The 23,553-nt window shown below is 38.4% G+C and overlaps 1 protein-coding gene across 1 annotated transcript; it reads right to left on the bottom strand.

Moving 5' to 3' along the window:
• Positions 1 to 3,851: 3,851 nt before the first annotated feature.
• Positions 3,852 to 22,447, bottom strand: ALX1 (ALX homeobox 1). The gene is made up of 4 exons (XM_005446210.2): positions 22,216 to 22,447; positions 19,701 to 20,005; positions 16,139 to 16,267; positions 3,852 to 4,172 (listed from the first exon to the last, which is right to left on the bottom strand). The coding sequence occupies exons 1-4, from the start codon at positions 22,445 to 22,447 to the stop codon at positions 3,852 to 3,854; spliced, it is 987 nt and encodes a 328-aa protein (XP_005446267.1).
• Positions 22,448 to 23,553: the final 1,106 nt, after the last annotated feature.

The following is a 23,553-nucleotide window of genomic DNA, read 5'->3' as shown; positions in this document are numbered from 1 at the left end:
TATTCTCAGCAACAAAAGATGCCTTCATTGGTATGTTCCTGTGGTATGTAACACTACTGATTAAACTGTAGGTAGAAATCAGTTTTGTCAAACTTTTCTGACCATCTTTATGGTAAGGAGACTGAGTCTTTAGCTGCTAAATGCAGTGTTGTCCATCACTCACACGAGTCTTAAATCTTAAAAAGTACTTATAATTTTCATAGATAAATTTATATCTGTTCAAGAATTTGTTCAAATACAGGCTTAACATTTTCAAATTGTTGATGAATCAATCACTGGAAAAAAAACAACGCAGTGCTATGTCATCACAAATTCTTTACAGCAATAATTACAACAATATTTCACTTTCTCTTTTAACAGGATAGGGATTCTTTGCCCAGAAGTTCTATAAATTTACTTCTCAGCATTGCATGGTGATCACATATCTCAAACATTAGTTAAGGTACTTGGCAGGAAGGCTATGTAAATCACCTCTTTTTGTTTTTAGTGCATTTGCCACATGTTGAAGAAGCAGCAAAAAGATTAGTTGCTCATGCTAAGAAATCATTGAGTGGATAAAATCAAAGCACAAGAACACAAGTCCTGTCAAATGTGGGAGCATAGTCCAGTGGAAAATAAAATAATATACTTTTAATAGAAACTTACTCAAACTATTTACATATACTGAAATACGTTTTTTCTAGAATTTTCTTATTAAAAAATAACCCTACAAATAGCCCTGTTGGCTCTATTTCACTTTTTGTGGAATAAGGAGCTACTCATCTTGGTTAAAAAACCTGAGCCTGGCCTTAAGCCAGCATGGGCCAGATTCTGCCATCCTTACCAGAGCTGAATAGTACCTACCTTAAGCTGGGCCTGATTATGAACCAATTACTCATGTTGTGCTGAGCGGCTCTATGCATGAATGGGGCCATTGTGAATAAACATTTACAAGTGATTCACAATTTGGCCTATGTGAGTAGTCCCCCTCACATCAATGCGTCTACTCATGGCGTAAAGCACTACTAAATAAAAGTGGCAGAATGTGACCCTGTTGTAGTACTTGACATCTAACATGAAGATACTTTTTCATTAGCTAAATGAAACACTGCAACCAACAGACTATCATTCATTCTTTGAAACGAGGCTGATGCAAGAGCACGACAAGCTTAATGCAGGCCTGCAACTCATCACACCTCAGGTTTAATGAAGGCTTGAATACCTGTTTGTCTAATGCATAAAGTTATGCTAGCAACATGTAACAAATAATTTCCATTGCTAAAATTGAGGATGAAGAATTAATTATAATTGTGTCCCTTTCACTTAATTAAAATCAGCAGGAAGATGACATAGTATTTTATTTTCCCCTTTGATTTTGGAGGCTTCAGGCATCTAAAAATATTGTAATGTTTTGAAAATAGATATTTATTCTCCCCAAGTACTCTGTCACTGCAATAAATTCCTAGGAATTCTTTAATTTTACTCTTGACATAAAAAGCCTTATAAAAATGAACTTTTTCTGGATTTCACAAGACAATAATAGAGAATTCTGCTATCAAAATAAATAAGTAAATTGTAAGAGAGGTAACAATAAAATTGGCTTGAAGTTTACCAGCTAAGATCTTGCTTCTTTATCCACTAATGATACTCTAATAAAAATGATCTCGTTTTCACTTTGACATGTTCTAAATTCTATACCTTAAAAATAATTATGTCAAAACTATGGAAAAAAAAAATTGTAAAAATAATTGTGTCAAAAAAAACTAAAAGAAAAAAGAGAAACACATTTTGGAACTGGAGATCACTGACCTGCTTAAAAAAACCCTTGTATTTCCACCAATTCCATCCTTCTTTCTGCATGGGGCACAAGTGTCTATATAAAATTAGTATCTTTACCTGTACTAATAAAATTATTCTTTTGCTTTGAATCATAAAGTTCATTTTGCTACTGTCTAAACAGATCATAAAAAAGGAAAAGATAAATTCTAGCCAGAATACTGTTTCCCAGTTCCTCAGGCCAAAGTCGAAGTTAATTTTTGGAAGGAGAATAAAACTAGGAAACCACAAATTGGAGTATACGTATGTGTTAAACTCTGAGTTTATTACTAGTGGCAGGTAGCACAACCTTCCTTTCAATCATTTGTGTAAGAATCTGCTGTAAAATTCCCATTTTCAGATGATCTTAATGGTTTCAAAGTTAAGTTTGCTTATTCCACTGGAAGATTACAGAATGGACCCATCTCCTACCCTTGTTTTCAAGTTTAGCCTCATGAGTGGGAGCAGAGACAATGTGGGGGTTCCTGTGAGTTTCTGCAAGTACTGATAGTTCTGCAGTTGCTGTGATGAAATGTGCTTCCCTGATCTTCCCTTCTCCCCCCACCCGCCCTCCATTCCTAACTAATGGCCAAAGAGAAAAGCAAGAAAGAGCAGGAGGTGCCCAGAGAGTCGTATCCTGTTCTAATCACAGCCATGCAAGTCCTTCTTTATTTCAATTAATTTACTTTGCCTTTATGAACCTGAGAGACTGTTGCTTTCAAAGAGGCTGACATTTCACTCATCTGAAGGAGCTTGGAATGTGACAGGGGAAAGGGAGGAGAAGTAAATCAAAGCAGATAGCAATTCTCCAGATGTAAAGTATTTTTCTTCTCCTCTATTTTTTTTTCCACCAGAAATGTCAGAAAGTCTGCTGACATTTTAATTCCTTTGTGATAGACTGGGAGCTGAGAGCCAAATCCTGCTGCCACTGCAGTCGAAGATTTTTCCTATTGACTTTAAAGGGAGCAAACCAGTCTTAGACTGAAAAAAAAAAAAAAAACCCCTAACCCAAAACAAATAAGCAAAGTATCAACAAACTGTAACTAAAACTAAACTAAATGTGCTCTTAGAACATCTTGAGATCAGTTACAGACTGAAACTGGCAAGCCTTGTAGAAGTTTCCTCTTTTCAATTTGAAAAAAAACTAAAACTGACTAGTTTAGAAGTAACACTGCTGTTGTGGGTTTTTTCTAAATCTGGGTTCTGTAGAAAGTGTCTCAGTACTATTCCATGCTCTCTTCTAGTCACCTCAGTTTCAAGATACTCTATCTGCAACCTTGAAGATTTTATTTAAACACTAGTTGACTTCCATAATCTGTGCACATCTTCTTCGAAAACTCTGTTATACACTGTGACCCTCCTTTTAGTGGTATGTTTGGAAAAAAATCTCATCTTTAAATAGGAATACACTCAGGCGCATAAAATAAAGGAGTACCTTCTATTCTCATTACATTAGTTGTGCATTGATATAACTCCAACAAGGTCAACATGCATTTAGCAAAACAGCAGAACTGGCTCAGAACAGCAGCACAGTGCTGAGAGAGTTAGGTCTACAAGTTCCACCTACAACATAAGCGATCATATATTTGCTTCTCTGCATGGTGTGCTTAGAGATTTACTTCATGGTTTTAGTATAATAAATTTATTTTCCTTCACAGAGTTGTTCCCTTATGAAGTATTCAATTGTAAAACATTAATTAAAGGACTGCTAAAAACCAATGAAGTAGACATACTTGCTTAATAGTTTTATTCTTTCTTGCAGATTCTATAATCATATTTCATCAACTGGTACAACAAAACACATTTATATATAAAATCCAAGACAAAGAGGGCTTGTTGAGCTTGATGCATGGTAAATCTATTTGGTTTATTCTTGTTTTATTGTTAAATATTATATTGCATTTGTTTAAGCAGATATTGTGTATATTGTGATTTCTAGCATTCCACGCACAGCAGCTTATTGTTGTGTCCTTTAAATATGAGAAATAAAAACGTTTTCAGTTTGCTATTTAAAAAAAAAAAAACAAACAAGGAAATTAAGAAAGGGTATGGCTGTATTACATGGCCCAGGAAATATTGGCAGCATGCTCTTTGGCTTTCATCCGTAGAACTGCAATGCTGGAGGACCTCCTTTCAAACTCCGGCTTGGTTTCAAAAGCATGTCCATTGGTTGCCCCAGAAAGTAAAGAGTCAGTGAAAAAATTATTGAGGGGCACGTGGCTGAACTGATTCTGGTGGTTTGAAAAGCCTGTGTAGCCAGAATCTGTCCGGGGTGAATGGGAATAAGGTGTCATACAGGAGGACGTATCTCGTGGCAGCATGCAGGAGGTAACCACAGAACCACTAGCCGCGTTCCCTGCCCACAGATTGTTCTGAATCTGGAACATATAAAATGAATAAGATCAAATTTAGAAAGTTCTTCTTTTGTTTTCTGCAATGCTTGGTTTGCTTAACACATCCATCATTAGTTCTCCTCTAAAACAAGCAACAAGTACTTAACTAGTTCTCCGCAATCATATTAGATAATACCATGAAGACATTACATGAGTCAAAATATTGGATCATTCACGTAAGAGCAAGGGCTACCGAATCATATTCCTTGCTCTGTCATCCATTTGTTCTGTGGCTCTATCCTTAGCGTTTAACTATTGAACCTCAGGATGCCATCAGCCCAGCTAGTCAGTAAAATTAGTGGAAGCAAACAACTGACTTCAAAGAAAACATGTCAAAAGAGGACAATATCATAGTTGATTTCACCATCAAAGCTTCTCCTCATCAGAATTCTTCCTTAGTGCAGCGGTAGGAAACAGTATAAAAGGGTGAACAAAACAAACCAGGATTTCTCAAGCAACAAAGCCCAACAAAGATTTGCAAAATTAAATACTGAGAATCCTTGCGTAATTACTTTAAAACAAATTAATCCATAAAATACAGGCACGGTTGATAAAAATTCAAGAGTTTTTCCTAAAGTTGTTTCAAAGATGGTTTAAAGATAAAAATCATTTTCATGATGGTTTTATACAAAATTATACTTGAGGGCATTTCTGTTTCAGCTCTCTCAGCCTTAACTGGCTACGCTGTGCATCCCTGGAAAACGCTGCATGACAGACTAGGACACAAACTTTGTGGTTACCAGCAATGTCTGCTGAAGATCTGGAGGAACCACGTATTCAAGCTTTGATGTATAATGCCTTCTTTACTTAGCAATCACTTAAAGCTTCATTCTGAGCCTCAGGCCTTCTACTATTTTCTATGCATAGATGCTACTTATGGATAGGTATTTTTCACTTATCTGTTGCTAGATGAACAGATAGTAAGAATTAGCAAGGCCTAGCACAAGTCAGCTTCCGTCATTGTCTCAAACTGTGCATTCTTTCATTCCTCCTCTATTCACTGTGCTTGAATCAAACTTCACACTCAGCAGCTGTCCTGTCTTTTTAAACTCTCCACTCCATATGTCTCTGTCGGTACTACATGGATGTAATTTCTGACATACTCTAACAGTCATTTCTCACTTGTAGTCACCATTATAAAATGTACAGCTCTGTATTTCTTCTCCACTTTTACTTATATCTCTTTCCTGAGTACTGATTTTTTTAAATGTACAAATATCATGACACAAGACATTTTTAGCCCTCATTCATAGTACACAACTTCTCAGCCAGTAACTATATACTTTTATGTTTTACCTCACTAAAATTGTCTTCATCCTAAAAATCTGTTGTCTGTTCAGTGTATCATTTCTCTGATGCACTGGGATTGAGCCCACATGTCTTTGTTCTCTGCTGTACATTGAAGTAATTGCAATTACTCTTCAGTTAGCACTGTAAAGTGAATTTCCACTTCAAACTTAATTTTGTCTTCACGTTCCAAACCCATAGACAAAGGAATTTTGGCTTTCAGATATGTAGGTTATCACTTTAGCTGAGTGATTTTTTTCTGCCAAAGTAAGGTCAGGGGAAGTAATGAATTATGAAAGACACACACATACACAGAGAATGAAAACATATTTCTACTGCTGAGCTGTTTTTTTCCCATTGCCCTATTACTTTCCAACAACACATACCCACCAAACCACCAGCAAGCTAGAGATAAATTATGGTTCACTGAACTTATCTAGCTGAGATCTAGTGCAGATAGCAAGGATGAGATAGTGTCTTATTTTAAAAGTTAGTATTTTGAACAGTTGTATTAGCAGGGGTCATCAGGAGCTTGCAAACTAATATGGGCTCCTTGGCAACTGCAGCAACAAAAAAGAACGAGAAAATACTCCGTTTTCATTTCCTGCAGAAGGCTGGGGAAAAGCCATGGTAACAACACATCTCCCCAAACTCTTAGTCTGCCCAACTCCTAGTTCGCACAGACGTGCATACATACAGGCACACGTACACTTCCACACCCACTCACATAAATGCAGCTTGCCTTTCCACACGCGCACACACACACAGCTGGTTGGCCACACCTCAGTCATCTGCTCCTGCAGGTGATCTGCTGAGAGGTAATGGAGTGAATAAGGTGCTTGGGAAGGATATTGAGAATTTTTCCTCCTTTGTGTGGGCCTCCTGAGATCTACAGGAGGAAAGAGGCTCAACTGAGAGTTTCAGAACTTTCTAGTTCCCATCCTTCCCTCCTCCGTTCAACAGTTTTTAGAAGACTTTCAAACAACAGCCCACAGGAGACCCTCTACAGCAGGGGTCCTCAAACTTTTTAAACAGGGGGCCGACACGCGGATGCAGTGGCAGGCAGTCATCTGCGGCTGCTTGGTTTCCCCCCCCAACCCCGGGGGGGGGGGTGTCTGTAAATACGGGGGGCTGGATTGAGGACCCTGGGGGGCCGTATCCAGCCTGCGGGCCATAGTTTGAGGACCCCTGCTCTACAGCTTGTCATGACCCTCAGCTGCCTTATTACTCCTTAATTAACCCACCTGAGCCAGTTTTGACTTATAATCAAACTTTTTTGCTCTTCAGAGAACAGGTGGTTTACCTGGAGATTAAAAGACATGTCTTATCTGGACATGTATGAACCACTGTCTTGCTTACAAAAGTTTGTTGCATTCAACCACACAGAATATTCCCAAAGAGAGCAGTACATCTCTAATGGCTCAAAATTCAGGGATTCTTTTGTGTCCTGTTGCCTGGAAGGTTTCTCCAATCCTAGTACAGATTTACAGATTACGACAAGAAGGAAGCAAGGGACCCTGAAAGAGCTGCAAAGTGTGGTAGTTAAGTGTGCAGCAACTGGGAGGTCATCTGCTAAGACTCAAAAAGCTTACTGCCTCCTCAGACTTAATGTGTTTGGAGCCACATAGAATAATTAGAGTACAGAGGAAAGTAGTAAAGAATGTAGTCACTGAAAGCCTATAAAATCCAGAGAATATCTCCACTTTGCCTGAAAGCCCAAGCTGCACACATTCTTAGTCATGAACTGTGAAAATCAGAAACCCAGTTATCTGTAGAAAAATTGTTGTCTTTTGGGTTTTTTGTTCAGGAACATTAGAAACTTTTAACTGTACTTTTTAACTTGCACATGAAATGTATCATTTTGTGGCTACATATATGCTTCTTGCAGCAGCATTGTCAAGACTAAGCAACTGTTGGGAGTGGTTTTTCTTTCTTCCTACAAAGCAAGTCACCCATTCCTATTTCTGGGCTGTTCCATTTCAGTTTGTTTTGCTGGTACAACTCTTTACTGAATTGAAACAGTGAGCTGATACAGCTAAAAAAGAATCTGGGGGGGAGTTGGAGACATTTCAAACACATGCACAGAGAACCTCATTCTTTTTTTATGTTATTTCCAGGCCAAATAGTCAGCCTTAAAACCTTCACAACAGGATGAATTTACCCAGGGAGACACTAGTTCATCTGTGAAGCATCTAATACAGAAGCTAATTCTGAAGGAGCTCATCATCTGCAAAGCTAACACACATGTGACAGTCTCATCTACCTGACTTAATAAGATTTCTTTCTAAGAAACACTATGCCAAATGCTGCAGTTGACCAGGCTGCACAGGTATAATTATGAGAAGAATTTTCCCAAAAAATCTGTTTAAATAGGAACGTGTATGAATTTACCTTTAATATAATCATGATGGGAAGACTTCAAGAGGTTCGGAAGCTCAATTTGGAAGTGCCCAATAACCTATGTGGTCTGGAGGCATCACAAAATCACCTTTTTCCCCCATATTTCTAGTAGTTTGGTTTGCAGCAAACTAAGTTTCGTATGACCAATTTTCCTGATATTTTTATCCTAGACAAATCTCTTTCAATTTAATTTCAGTGAGATTGCACAGGTGTAAATGAGAACAGACTACAGCTGCAAATCCTAAAACATACTAATGTCTTGTTAAAGAAATATATGAACAAGTTATTAATTCCTAAAACTTTCAAAGGGATGCCCTAGGTTTCTTCCTTAGAGAAAGGAATCCAAATTAGAAAACTTAACTTGAAAAGTGTCACAAGTTGCTAGGAAAACTTTACATCTTTTCTCATGAGACAGTTATGTGTTTTGAAAGAATGTTTCAGTCATATCAACTTTCTATTCATTTTAGTTGGTCAGGTCACTTCACTTTTGACATTACATTTTCAGGTTTTAGCAAGGATTTACAACATAAATATCTTGTAGTGAAATTTAGGTGCAGAAGGTATTCCTGTATTAAAAATAAATACAGTAATGTTTTACAATAAGTCAAAATTATCAGACCCTCTTCTGGTATGTTGGAAGGAAAAGGGACATTATGTACATGAATTTTAAAAAAATATTTTTCCTCTTAAACTCTTGTGTGATCCATGAACTATATAAAAGGCAATTCAGAGACTGTGAATGAGGCTATACATACAGCACATCTCTGGTTTCTGTTAACATCACAAACAACTTGAGCTTTGCTCTTGTGGTTACCATGAAATTACCAGAGCCCTTCAATATATTTACCTACTGTATGTTTTATACACACACATACACACCCTTCCCAGTGGAAAAAAAAGAAATAGAATTTCATAGCTGTGACAAGAACATAACTGGAAAGTTATGGTTGTTAACATGGTTATGATATCATTTCCTAAGTATATGACCTTCTGCTTGACACGGCAGAGGAAAATTAGCTGAGGTAATTGGTCATCCCATCTGATGTTACTGCTTTTTTTCTGCTAAAATTTCAAGCTCCTGGAGCTTCAGTCTTCTTACACAGCACGTGGAGAAATAACATAAAGTCAAATCTCCAAATTTTCTGAGAGTTTTACTATCACTTACCCATCTTTGGTTCTCCCATCACCAAATGTCTTGACTCACGCTATTTGAGCCACCTACCTATCCAGACTGGTGTCTGTTCCCAACAGACACACATATGAGCACACACAGCTTTTGTTTGAGTGGACATGCGGTTTAGTGCTTCACATAGGAAATGTTAATCTCTTTTAAGATGTCTAGATATGAAGTAATAAATTATTATTGTTATTATATTGCATAATGTATGTTATGTTATATTGTACATTATTATAATTACTCTAGTAAGTAATACGGAACTACACATTGACTGTTTTCAGGCTGTTCCTGGGCATTGCAAGGGAGAAAACAGTGGCACTAACTGAAGAGTTAAGAATTTACCTAATTGTAGAAAAGTCAGGGACTGATTTGTTAAATTTTTGTCGCTCCTCTCTTTATGTGAAGCAACAATCCTTGCACTGCCAGAAAACATGAAACCTGTGCTTGAACAAGGAGCTACTTTAGGCAGACTAAATGAAATCGCTGTTTAACTGCTCAGAACTGCTAGTTTACAACTTATGACCTGCAGGCTACTTCTAGTCCATCAGCACAATTAATTTGGTCTGTCACTTGCTACAGTATTTTTTTTCTGGGGACCGCTTCAGGACATCCAAACTATGGGCAGAGATTTGCCTGTACTTCCTGAGTTTGCAGATTTGTAGATTCTCAGAATAATTTAAACTGACAAGGACCTCTAGGATTATTATTCCAAACCCTTGCTGACAGCTTAGAATTTAGATCAGGATACTGAAGCCCTATCCAGACAAGTTTTGAGTAGCTCCAGTTACAGAGATTCAATAACTTCTGTGGGCAACTTGTTCCAAGGCTTTACCACTCTCATTGTATTTTTTCCTTTAGACAGAATATTTCTTGGTATTATTTGTGATCATTTTATTGGAGCCACTGTACCTAATGAACATGAGAAGATCATCTGTACTGTATTGGATTCAGGCACATATGAGAGAGATGCAGCACGCCATTTTCAGATATGTCCATAAAATGCAGGTTGGCCCTTGGTAGTGAGAGGCTTAATGCTACAGTTCTAAAATAATGATAGATGCATTTAGTCCACATTTGGGCCTTACACATGGTGAACAAAATGACAACCTGTTCATTTGATTCCATGCTTAACAAGTTTGCTAAAGTGCAAAATAATGCAGGATTCAAAAAGTCATCAAGCTTTCATTCTTGTATGGGATGTTTTCTAGATAAACTGTAACTTCTCCATACTGCAATCTCAAGGCCAGTTACAATACAAATTAATTATATTTCACATTTATGATACAGTTAAAGACAGAATGCCATACTTTGAAAAATATTATTAAAAAAGTGTTTCTATCTCAGAAAAAAACAGATTTACCTTACAATTAAACCCCAGTTAAAGCTACTTACACACTTAAAGAAATACATGTTTCACAAAAAAAATATAACAAAGCGAGAAACCGAATTTTGAGACTGCAAGAAGGACCACATACAGTGATGATTTAGAACTAAGAAAAAAATTAAAGCACAGTGCACAAACTATTTTGTGTGGAACAGACACCACCCAAAAAGATTAGAAGTGTTACTCTTGTTGGAAGATCAGCCACAGCAGTGCAGCAGTCAGCACATATGCAGCGAGCAATGTACCATCCAGGTGGTGGCCCAGCCTGAGATCCATGCTGTCACAGCTAGACAGCATGAGTATATAATAAAACTTCTTTGAAGCTAGCTCAGATATGTCTACCACATCTACTCCTACTTAATCAGTGTACCCATGGCCTTAATGAACTATTGTGATTAACTGTCATTTATATGTCTATTACAGTTAAAAGAATTTTTAAGTCATATAACATGTGGTGTCTAATATATGCCATATGAAAGATTTAATTGGAGCATGTAACTTTGATTATTGCTAATGAGAATTACCCATATGTACTAAGGCTAGAGCAGAACTGTAATGATGATCCAAGGACTTAGTACATAACACATGTATACTGATACCATTTCTACACTCTTTGATTGCCAAAACATATCATGTGATGCCATGCTGTTCAACTTATTTGTTTTATCAGTCTGGTGGATGGAATGTAAACTTCAGCCTCTTCCTTCTATTTTTGACATTTCAACACTCTCCCTTCTTTCTATACCTTCTGTATCACTCCAGTTCCCGTACCATTGAAATGCTTTTTTCTTCTTGGGATTCCCACCTGCACTAGGCTGGTTTTTTTCCACCAAAAATAAAAAAGATTAAATTCAGTCCTATCCAACTATTGCCTGCATTTTCAAGTAAATAAAAGAAGCAAACAATACCTTTTACATGTGATAGCCAGAGGGAAAGCATAATGGTGTGACAATATAAACCCTTCCAAAAGAACTTAGAAGAACAATGGCAACAAATGAACCAGACTCAAAGAGGAAACAAGAAGAAAAGATGCAAAGTGTGGAAAGAGTCTACCCAGGGGAAGAGTGTTGCCCCTTATACCTGCTTTTCAAGGATACAATTTCATGTTTATTTACATACTGATGCACTTACATTTATAAACATAACATCTTTATAAATTTAACTCATTCAGGGAAAGCTAGGTCTGTGTGATAACAGTGTAGGCTTTTGATCAAATTTCACTCTCGTGTGTCTGAATAAGGAGGGGATGCAAATGAAATTTTGTCTCAGGTATTTTGTTCCCTTGCTACTTCTCATACTTAAACATTAAACCTGAGAAGGTCAAGTACCCTTTATAACATTAGCCTTCTCACTAGGCATGGGACAGCAATAGTCAGGTAAAGACCAATAAAGTAAGAGAAGAGCAAGGCTAACTAATCAGTTTATTGTTCCTTTCCTACCACACAATGTATAGATTTATGTAAGATGACTGTAAATGTCTGCAGCTGAACCAGGCATTGGAGAAAAATTACATTTTTAAAGATCATCTTACCTATTTTACACCTTATACTTTAGGAAGAAAAAAATAATCTACTAGATTTTCACCAACTTTGAAGGGAACCGTCCCTTTGACTAAGTATTTGTCATTTGACTGAGCACAAATGTCTAATGTTTATCCAATCACCAGCTGCCTCCCCCTGAAGGATGTATCCTTCTCATAAGTCCTGTTCATCAGCACTGTAACAATGTCTCAGATATCCCATGACATCTTTATTAACACTAGGCACTATATTTAGGTGATCAAATCAACTACTGCTTGTTTAGTGGCATTTACTAGAATGAGTTGAAATAAACATCTCCATGAAGTGAATGTGCATTCATTTCCCCACTGATGTTAAGATGCCCCTCTCAGCTTTCATACCATCAGCACAATATTGCTAGTTAATGAGGCTCAAAGTGTCTGGGATAAAAGTTTTACCCAGTGAATTGTTTTCTGAGTGCACTTAAGATGACTCAGACTACAATGTGTTGCATCTGCAAGAGAAACTTGAAGCTTAAATACTGAAACTAATGCAATTTAAACCTTTTACTAAAATGAATGAGAAGTACCATATATAGCACTTTCCTAGAAAAAAACTGATTTTTAGCATAGTGTTTTCAAAAGTTAGATATTTCATCTGAGTGAAAACTTAACAATGCTGTGGTATGTTTAATGCTGAAGCCAAATAAAAAAAAAAAACAACACATGAATAACAGATGATTATCCTTCTCTGCAATCTAGGTGTTGCCAGTGTAATTAATAGAAGATGTATGTGTGCAGAATTTGGACAGTTTAGGACACACTGAACTTCTTGGCAGCCAGCTGAGCCACTACTTTGCACATTAAGTAGCACCTGAAGCCAACATACTGTAAAAATAATTGAAGTAATACTGAATTAGCAAAGCAAACAATTATGATCTAGGAAAAAAACTAAATTGTGTATTACTATTTTGAAGATAAAGATGTGTAATTTAATAGCAAAATTAGACTTGATTATAGAAATGTGGGTTGGACCAGGCCACCTGCAGAGGCGTCTTCCAACCTCAAACATTCTCTGATTCAGAGCCAATCTTCTATCTGAAATAAGATTAAAAGATCGTTTCCTCACAAGAAAACATTTCAGGTTGCATAGTTGTACGGTACATAGCAGCAGCATGTTCTTAATTTGTACTTGATGAAGATAATTGGTAAAGAGAGTAAGCACAGGTCTCCACACCCTCTGTTGACTGCAAAAGGGACTGATGTTTCTGCTGGAATGCAAGTGGGATGTCCATTTTGTGAACATAACATATCCATGGTAGGATTCAAAACAGAAATCTTTAGAATGCAAAATCATATAATGCACACCAGAAATTCACATTTGTTCCCGTTCCTTCTGCCACACAACAGTAAATACCTCAGCTTGATTTGATCCTTTTTCAACATTCATCCTATATTTTTTGCCAGCAACAGAGTCTGTTTTCCCCTATGTTTATAAAGGCTTCATAAATAAGCTCTAGTGATCTGTGTTCCACAATCCTCAAGAAAAATTATTTACTCAAAAGTATGGCAAAGCTTGTCCAATATTTACTGATTTCAGGGTCTCAATAAGAGTGCTTGTACATGGGGGCAGGGAAGGGGAAGAGAAGGGGAAAGGAAGGGAAAATATTTTATTTCTTTTCTTGCATTAACTACACTGAAATAATGGAATTGTTTGGGAAATCAATCTATAACACTAAAACCAAATATGCAGATAACAATTTTAAATAACTTTCTACCTGAAATGTGGGATACATTAATAGGTTTATAGCAAGTCAAGTACTGTAGATTTATTTTCTTTAAGTGAGGCTAGTTCAAAAGATTTGAATGTAGTGATGTTAGTGGTTGTTTAATATAGATTTTCATTCTCTCAAACATTCTCATTGGAAATGTTATTTATGTGATACAGACATGGTTTTACTGAAGGTGAGGATTTAAGAATGTGAAACTACGAAGAATTACCACCAGGTTAGCAAGAATGTGAACTTGCATTGACTCTTCTGTGATAATCGCCTGGATACCTGTTCATAGCCCAGTATACAGCAAAGGAGCCACCTTCTTCACTGAGGAGTAAGATGCCTTGTTTTTATCATGTAGCCAAACTATGCATGCAAGCACTCAGCTGAAACAGCCAATGTGAAGTGGACTCACGCCTTCATTTAGCTCCTTGTTCCTGTTCATGAAGTACAGTACAGTGCAGTACAACACAACTCTCACATGCAAGTGACCAGACTCAATTACATGTTTGTGCCTGTTTACCTGCAGTGTGTTAGTCAGTGATTGTAGGTGAGTACTACACATTTATGTTTATGAATGAGTATATATTTTATATTTCTATAAACATTAGTGATGCTTTATTTAAGATTATGGTACCAACATTTCTGTTTCAATGTCTCGTTTTTAAGAACTTATAAATTAATGGTAGAAAGTTTTGCCAGCCTGAAATTTAGTTCTGTCATCAGCCTACAAAACATGTTTTGTAACAAATTTATAAATAGAAATCCAATTAATTCACTCATCTTTTTAACAATCTGAAAGTACAGAAGAGATATTTCATTTGGTTTAGGTTTTTATGATGATACTCTCATATAATTAAAAATTGTTTCTTTTTTAGAACTTGAATTTTAGGACAACCATTTCAAGTGTTTACCAATTGTTTATATTATTCCATTATCTTATGCTCATGAAACTTCTGTCAGTTGGGTAAATTTCTAGATGAAGTCCTACTAAAATTACAAAATTAACTTGGAGACACAAAATTTATTCTAAAGAACTGAGTCAGGCCCAAAGCTTAAGTACTATTCCTTTTGTCATCTGTTGTGATGCTATAGATAAGTCAGGTATCAAAAGATACTTGAATACCTTGAGTAAGATCTGTGAGTGATTGTGCATCTGTCTTTGTGAATCTGCCTAGGAGTGCTTAAGGTCTTTTTGCACAGCTCCACCTACATAGGTCTCCTCCTACTTAAACTTAAATACAGAGCGTGTCATGCAGTGGTTTCTGATGTAATTTGAGCTAATGCACAATTACATTATAAAATAAAAACAGGCAGAAGTGCCACCAAATCTGAAATTGTTGTACCCATATTCTGTGCTGCTGGAACACAAACCAGCTCTGTCCCAGGCATCAAATCTAGTAACATGCAACTTTTTCAGAGGTAAAGCACTTTAAGCTGGGTAGATAACACACGGGCCCAAGGCCTCTGGTTCAAAACTAATCACATTCAGTCAATGTAGAACATGACCAAAGCAAGCTCTCATAGAATGAGCCTATTCTTAAGGTTAGCAGAAACTCTGCTACCTAATGAACTAGAAGAGCACCAGGACAACAGCAGTGGAAGGATTCTGCCACAGGGACCCATACAAGATTTGTGCTTTGTATAGTACTTTTTTTTTTTTTTTAATTATGTGGTAAAAGGGCTGGGAAGCTAAAGACATGAAAAACAATGGTTTCAGAATAAAAGTATTCAATGTACTAAAACAAGCAAGAAGAAAAACAATAGCAGAGAATGAAACAAGGCAGTAAACCAAGGGACTGGAGAACAGGGACAGAAGATTATGATCTTATTACACAGTATACCTTACAGGGGGTGGGGGGGAACAACCACATGAAAACAATCAACTACTGTCTGAGAGAGCTTTTCTGTCTCTCTGCCTCCCTCTCCCAGATATATCCATTAAATTCTGATTGTACGTTGCCGTAGTAAGGTTTCATGCTAGGAGGAGACTACTTGTGTTCAATGGTCTGTTGAGGTCCGTAAAGAAATGGTGCCTGTTTAAAAGGAAGTTGTCTGGAGATCAGAGAGTTTATGCCTCATCTTACTAAAGCATACAAGACCAGAGTTGTTAAGTGATTCAAATCCCTGCAAAATTTTACGTGCAGAGAAGATTTAGCTGCACAACCACATTGCCAGCCATTCTCAGTACATAACTTATGCAAAACTCTGCAGCTCCTATAATTGTTTTAAAAAAACTTGTATTTTAAGAGTTAATTATTCATATTAGATGTCAAAACTGTTGTTCATGGTGGTAGGTTCTGTTGACATGGCTAAAGAACACTGAAACCTAACACAGGGACATCTTCATGCATCTTCTGTGCACATATGTGCCCAAGGATGGAAGAGAAGGTAAATGTAGAACCAAAGTACTACTGGTCTTTACCATACCTGAGGGTAGCTGTCAGTCCTTGGAAGAACAGATATGTCATAGGTGGCAGCAAAATGGCTCTTAGCTTGCTGGATCTGACCATAGCGTTCTCTTTTCCTCCATTTTGCTCTTCGATTTTGGAACCAAACCTATAGTATATGTGGAAACAATCACCAAGGTAAACTCAATTACATACTGTGCAAAGAGTTTTAGGAAAAAGCCAAGAGGTTTTGGACAGTAGCTTTGGAAATTTCTGTTTATCTAAGAAAGGGAAATTTTCTGTCTGAGGATGAACTTCTAGCAGTTTCAATCTTCTCAGTGTCAGACTTGCTTAAGTTTTTTCTGGATATTTTAAAAGTTTATATTATTTTCTTTCTAGCATCTAAAAAAAAAAAAACGCAGAGGAAAGATCAGTCTGTCAGGAAGTGCTAATTCTGACAGAGTTCAGTTCTGTAGAGGAAAATCAATAAGAAGCAGCAAGTCAAATTGTAAAGAAACTTTCTCTTAATTTCACATGCCCACTGATTTGATATGACTATCTATGATCTGCCTCCCAGAGGTATATATAATCTTTACCAAATTCAGTAATGAAAAGGCAGGGAGAGCTGGCACCAGGACAGTAGTCTGCAATGCAGAAAAGGTTTCTATAAGGAAGGCTAACAGGGCAGGAAGATAAAAAAGAATTATGAGATCACTTTTAAACTATTGTGACATTTTTTTCACATCTGTTAGGTGATAACTCTTTTTGAAAATCTAAAACTAAAGAATGACACTTTACATTTAGACTATGAAATAATTTAGACCTGAAACAATGTGTCCTTGACAACTAAAAGCTATTTTCTTTATGCTTAAATAACCTTTGCACTGTTCTGTAATGTCTTGAGTATCAGACATTATCTCAAAACCTATTATATGCACATTTCTTGCTGTGTCTGATACCTGTCACTCTCCTGTGGTTTTCAGATTTATTTTTTTCTTTCAAACAGTTAAGTTTGGACTGGCTAAGGCTTATCCTTATGCATTAAATGGATTGCTAAAAAAGTAATTGTTCCTTTATAAAAGTAATATTATCCAACTAAGCCTTTATTGTTCAACTATGAGCAAACTCATTCCAACTTTTTTTAAATAAGTCACACTACTAACAGAACCATTACTTTTTTTTTTATGGAAACAATACCATTGGCTAGTCTTCCTGCTAAATAGACGGTGAATCTATTTGGATAGATACAGACAATAAACAATTTTTTTAATATATATATATATATAGACACTGCCTGCGAATCCCATTTTGAGGGGTATATTCTTATCCCTGATGGTAGGATACTTAAAATAACACTGGTTTATAATTCTGTTTTTGCCTTGATCTTTGGAGAGCTCAACTGTCCTTTGATGCTGCTTAAGCATATGCTGTTTAATTCTGAAGGACTTGTTGCAAGTTTAGTATGTGCAATCTTTTAAAGTGTACTCAGCAATCAAAGCAAGGCCTATGCAATATATGCTGAGTATATATTGTTAGGGACCTTGTTGGTAAATTTGTGTTATTTATGATGCCTGAGGCTCAGCAAAAAGAAAAGAAAAAAAAATTCTGTCTCCACAGGAGGCATTAAGAACACACTAAGGGAATTTAATCTTGAGGCTTTTTCATTGAAAAAAGACCTTGACAATCTCCTTAAAAAGGGTGCCAATTACTTCACTGACATGCAGCAGGAAAGAGAACAACTTAGATAAATTAGATTCAGGTTGGCGCTCTCTGCGTGTATGCAGGACAAATATTAAATTGGATGTTGATGAAATGGCGGTGAAGGGAAATGTGGGTAAGGTATCCAGCTGATCACTCTGCTAAACTAAATCAAACAATTTGCTTGAATTTATAGAAACTAAAGGGAAAAAGTGCACATTTTTTTCCTTTGACAATCCCCCAAAATGTTTCTGTTTACATCACTTTACTAGAAACTGACTCTTGGCAGAGATAAAGTAACCATTTGCCTCCACAAAGCAATATAAAAATCTGCTGCTTGTTATCCTTGAATTGCCAGATGCTTGCCTCTAATGATGTAAGGCCTTTTAAATTGCTTAATCTTGTGATGGAATACTGTTGCTACTCTATAGAAATGATCACAGTTTCCTTTCATATTTAGCATACGAGAAATGCAAAGATCAATAATCTTTTAAGAAAGGGGAGAACAGGTTTAAATAAAATAGAAATAGATGTTCTATGGAAGTTTGGTGCAGTCATACAGAGTCATAGTTTACTCTAATTTTTAATACTTTTACAATATGAAGCTTCTAAAACTTAGGGAAAAAAGGTGACAAAAATTCAGTTGACCCATTTTAGACAAATTCTCCCCTCCCTCTTCTGACAATTAATTTATTCTTGGACTAGGTCTCATTATTCCAGATTTATGCAATTGTAAGAATAGTATTTCAACATTATGCATTTCAACATTACAGTTGAATAGACATGAAAAGAACAGTTCTTTACAAAATTAATCAGCTAAGTTCATTTCTGAAAGTGATCCTGGATTAATTTCAGTTGTGTGCATGTGCACTGATGTCTATTTCTCTATATGCATGTGTGAGTATGTGTTTAATTACAAGTTGTGAAGTTGTTATCATATTCAAGTGACTAAATTAAAAAAATTAATCGCAGTCTATAAGAATCGACAGGACTTCCTATCCTCTAAATTGAAATTATGATTATTACCAGAATGGGGAATATTTCTAAAAACAGGATAGACTCCAAAATGCAGCTCACAGCCTTTTCTAAGAAAAGATCTCTAAACGGGTTAAGGGCTGCACTTCCTGGATATTCAGCTTCTTTTCTCACCATTACACATCCAAAGCCATAAATGTTGTTGAGGTTACTGTACAAGCACATACCGCATGAATCGGCTTCATAGGCAGTTAAGATACCCAAATACTGCACAAAGTGGTGAACAGCATGCTTTGTTCCAAAAATTAGCATAACATTATCCATCCGCTGTGCAAGTTTAAAAGACAACAAATGTACTTCCCAATTTTTTGATTTTTTAAGTTATTCCATTCAACAGTGATGAAAGGATTACATCCTTGTTTTACACAGACACATACATATTTATCCACTTTTATGTATGTGCAGTTTCACTGCATGCTCCTTAGATAGAAATAAGGAATTTGATTACTTTTTAGATTGTACTGTTCATGCCATAACACACACAGAATCCTCTGCGTCCTAATTCTGCATCATCATCTGTCTGAACTACATGCAACTCTTCTCTTTAGCGGGATCTTTACATGTAACACACAATTTATTCACCGCCTGGAATGCTGACAGTAAAAAGGACTACCAGAGATCAAGACTGCTTTACTACTGATGTTATTTTCTCATCATTTAAACAAGTTTCTAGAACAGCAACACAAGCTATTTTTTAAAATAAGAAGTTATTTCAGTACTGCAGCATAACAGCTCATATCCATAAAGAAATAAAGCAAAATGAGCTATTTACTTCAGCTTTACAGGCTTTTGTACAAACCCCAAGAGTGTCGTTTACTAGTTCCTACAATGCACAACTTGTCATGGAAATGCTGAAGTTTGGTTCCTACCTGGACTCTGGCCTCAGTGAGCTCTGTTCTGAGAGCTAGCTGTTCTCTGACATAGACATCGGGGTAGTGAGTTTTCTGGAATACTTTCTCCAGTTCCTCCAGCTGCAAACTGGTGAAAGTTGTTCTGTGTCTCCTCTTCTTACTGCTGGAGACATTGCTGTCACACTTATCACCGAGCTCATCCAGTTCCCCTTTCTCCTGTATCCCTTTCACCGGAGACATCCTGAGGTTGTTGCAATTGTCCATGGGCCTGCTCAGCTCTGTGTGAAGAGGCTGTCCTTCCACTTTAGTAATCCCATAGTTCACTGTACACAAGGTGGGGGAGGGAAATAACTAGTTAGAGAGGGGGGGCTTTAGATTCAAAAGTTCATATCAAACAGTTTCACAGGGAACCAGGTCCTATGCGGCTGCATGTTTCTATAAGAGATGGTGGAAGAGGAATCTGTAGCATTAACAACACACAGGGTAAAAGTACTAAATCACACAGAATTTTAACTGAGAATTGTATCTGAAAATATCATCTAAAATCTTTCAGTATAAGGAGACTGCGTGAAAGTACTTGAATACTTTTACTCTGCCACTAAACTGGTTAATAGCCCGTGAAATCAGCTTCAAGTATTGTTGCACAGATAAGGAACCTTAGCCCAAACAGATTTTCATAGAAGATAAGTGGCATAAAGCTATTGACAAATGTGCCTTTAAACTTGGAAGCAGATGTAGAAAAACTATTTCTATGAGAGTAAAAAATAACTGTGAAGTAAACTAAATAGCTGTAAACTGACAAATCAAGAAGCGATTGAAACCGAAAATTAACTTTGCTTTACAAACTCAATAGATTCCATATACCTTCTTTTGGATTTGTAAAGTGGAATTGTTTCCAATTAAGTTTGTTATGCTTAGAAAATACAGAGACTTTCTGCAAAATGTTAACTTATTAAAAGAGATCGTTTCATATACTTTGTATAAGGATTGCAGGAACTATTTGTCTTTAGGTAAAATCTGAGTAGGAGAGAGAAGAAATATTCCTCCGTAGCTTCTTAATCAGAAATGGAAATATTTCCTACTCTTTTCGATTTCTACACGTCTCACATCACTGAAAATGTCATGCGATATGTTACAAGATTCGAAAAGATTTTGGTTTTCTTTTTTTCTCTGACACAGGCGAAAAAAGTTTAGAACTCTGTTGAATTTAAAATCGACAAAGATGGCATGTAACACATGATAAGAAGCTTGCTTTGGGATTTTCTTACATTCCGAGTAATTTCTTTCCTTTCAGTCCGAGCTCATTTTAACCAAACACAATTTTTAGACACTTGCTACCAGCACACATGTAGATAGGAAATGCCCCAAAGCCCCCAAGGTACACATTAAAGAAAAACTTCAATGTATAAACCAATTTTCTGTAGGGTTGTTTGGTTGGTTGGTTTTTGTTTGGTTGGTTTATTTTTTTAAGTTGCACTTGCAGAAATCTGTCATTATTTCTCGCAAACCGTTTCGTACGTTCTGAAAAACTAATATTTCAATGCCTCTGTGAAGTCAAAACCTGTGAGATGTTGTTAGTCTCCTTACCGTAGCTGGTGTTAACCACATTTTCCGATTCTGCCAGGAAAATATTTTTTAATTATTTTTTCTATACATGGTTTATATCCTGCTGGAAAAACGGGGGCTACCTTGAACGTTTCAAAAGTGAAACGTTCCACTTTCTCCGTGCCGATCATCTGGGAAAAAACACTCCCGGACGCTGGTGGCCGAGTTACCGAAGTCGTTTCGGTCGGCGTGAAGAGCGGCCGCTGCGCGTTATCGGGTAACGAGCCGAAAGCGGCCCCGCCGGCCTCACAGGGCGCCGCTAGGAAGCAGCAGGCTCCCCCCGGTGCCGGTGCCTGGCCGTGCCCGGGGCGCCGCAGCCGCCGGCGCCCGCCGCTGCTTCCCCGTGCCCTTGGCGGGGCGGCCGCGGGGGACGTCGCACGGCGGCCCCGGCGCCGCGCGGAGCCGCACCGGGCTGCCGGGGCCGAGCCCTCCCGCAGCCGCCGGGCCCCGCCGGCCGCCGCCGCTCCGGCAGCGCGGGGCCGCCGCGGCCCACCCCGCCCGGTTCCCCGCCGCCGGCCTGGGGGTGCCCCGGGCGGGCGGCTGCGGGGCCGGGCGGTCCGTGGCTGCGTGCTCCGCGCTGCGCTGCCCGCGCCCCGCGCCGGCGGGGACAGGCCGCGGGAGCCGGGCCGGGCCGGCAGGGAGGGCGGCAGCCGGAGGGCAGCGCTGGAAGGAGCAGAGCGCTTCGAAGCGGGAGATCGCCTGCTCCCAGTTCCGGGTGGTACGATTGTTACTGTTGTTGCTATTGCTACTGTTATTACCGTAGTCATTATCATTATTGTTGTAATGATTTACTGCTACCTGACAGCCCCCGGCACGCCGGCACGGTGCAGCCCTGGGTCTCGGCGGGCAGGAGAAGCCCTGACCTCCCCGTTCATCTGCAGGAGGGGCAAAGCGTGGCAGCCAGAATAACCTCGGGATGGCAACTCACCGTTGTTGTCCTGGCAGGGTGATGTCCTCTCCAGCCTCACATGATGCTCAGCCCTTTGCAGAGGGTTGAAGGCCTGCACACATTTGCTGCTTGACGTTTTGCTATAAAAGGACTCGTTGTCCAAAGTTTCCATAACGTGCTCCAAAGTGCCTCCTGCTCCCATGTAAAAGTCACTGTTCTTGCTCGGCTGGCTCTTCAGGGCAAACTTCTCGCTCAGAAAATCCATAATCATCTAAGGCTGCTTGAGAGCCTCTTCCCTAGACAGAGGCTGGACTGTGAGCAGGAGAGGGAGGGAGAGTGGGTGAGTGGATGGGAGGGAAGGAAGGAGGGAGGGAAAGACTTTCGGCGCTCAGGGAGCTGTTTTGCCTCTGAGCCTTTGATTTGTCTCGTCTTGAAAGGGGGAACCCGAAGTTGCTCTTATATCTTGAAGCTCAGCGGGGCTCCTTATGCAACCTCCCATTTCTAATGAATATGAAAATAGGCAAGCCATGTAACTCCACCCCAGGTCCCCCAAGACCTAATCCCAACACAGGAGGGAGTTCCAGGCCCATTTTCAACAGACAGATCTGTTTCAGACAAACAGACACACACAATCCTGCGAAGAGGGTGAGGAGACGGAGGGAGGGAGGGAGGGAGGGAGGGAGGGAGGGAGGGAGGGAGGAAGGACACATGAAAAGGACATTTCCCCTCTGCAACCTATTCACATTTCTCCAGGGATCCTGGAAAAAGAGTAATCCCTCACTTCCCTCCCTCTTCCCCAGCTCCCCGAGAGGCTTAGAGCAAGGTAATTTCAGGGGCACATACCCTCAAGTAAAGGATCTTCTTTAATCAATTTGACTGATACCTCGGTAGCTGCAGTCCTGTTCTCTGAAGCTGTAAAATTAAGAACCGGTGTTCCTTCTTTATGAAAAAGCTCAGAAGTTTGGTCCTAGAGAGGAAGTTCGGTCCTAAAGAGAGAAAGAAATATTATAGGCCGTTGTTTGTGCAGAGGGAACAAAGAATAGAGGAACTTCAAACTAGAAATCTATCCCATCAGAAACTGGCCTAGAAGAGAATTTGGCCACTGTCAGACAGACCTCCAATCTGCCCCTGTGTGCGTGTCTCTCTCTGTGTTTGTGCAAAGTGGTTAAAACGGCTTTTATTTTAAATCTCCTGAAATATTATCACTACCGACTTGGAAAAAAAAATACAACTTCTAAATGAAAGTATTAAAACAGAGTCTTAGGTAATAAAAGAAAAAGAAATGAGCCATGTATACATGCATTCCTATGGATATTGAAAAGGCGCGTGGTTTTCACCCAAAGTGTGAGCTTTGAAGTGTTGAATTCCTTGGTCCTT

This window comes from Falco cherrug, chromosome 5 (genome assembly GCF_023634085.1).
Source record: "Falco cherrug isolate bFalChe1 chromosome 5, bFalChe1.pri, whole genome shotgun sequence".
Lineage (NCBI taxonomy): Eukaryota > Metazoa > Chordata > Aves > Falconiformes > Falconidae > Falco > Falco cherrug.
The sequence above is the reverse complement of the archived record's forward strand: the minus strand, read 5'-3'. Positions and strand labels throughout refer to the sequence as shown.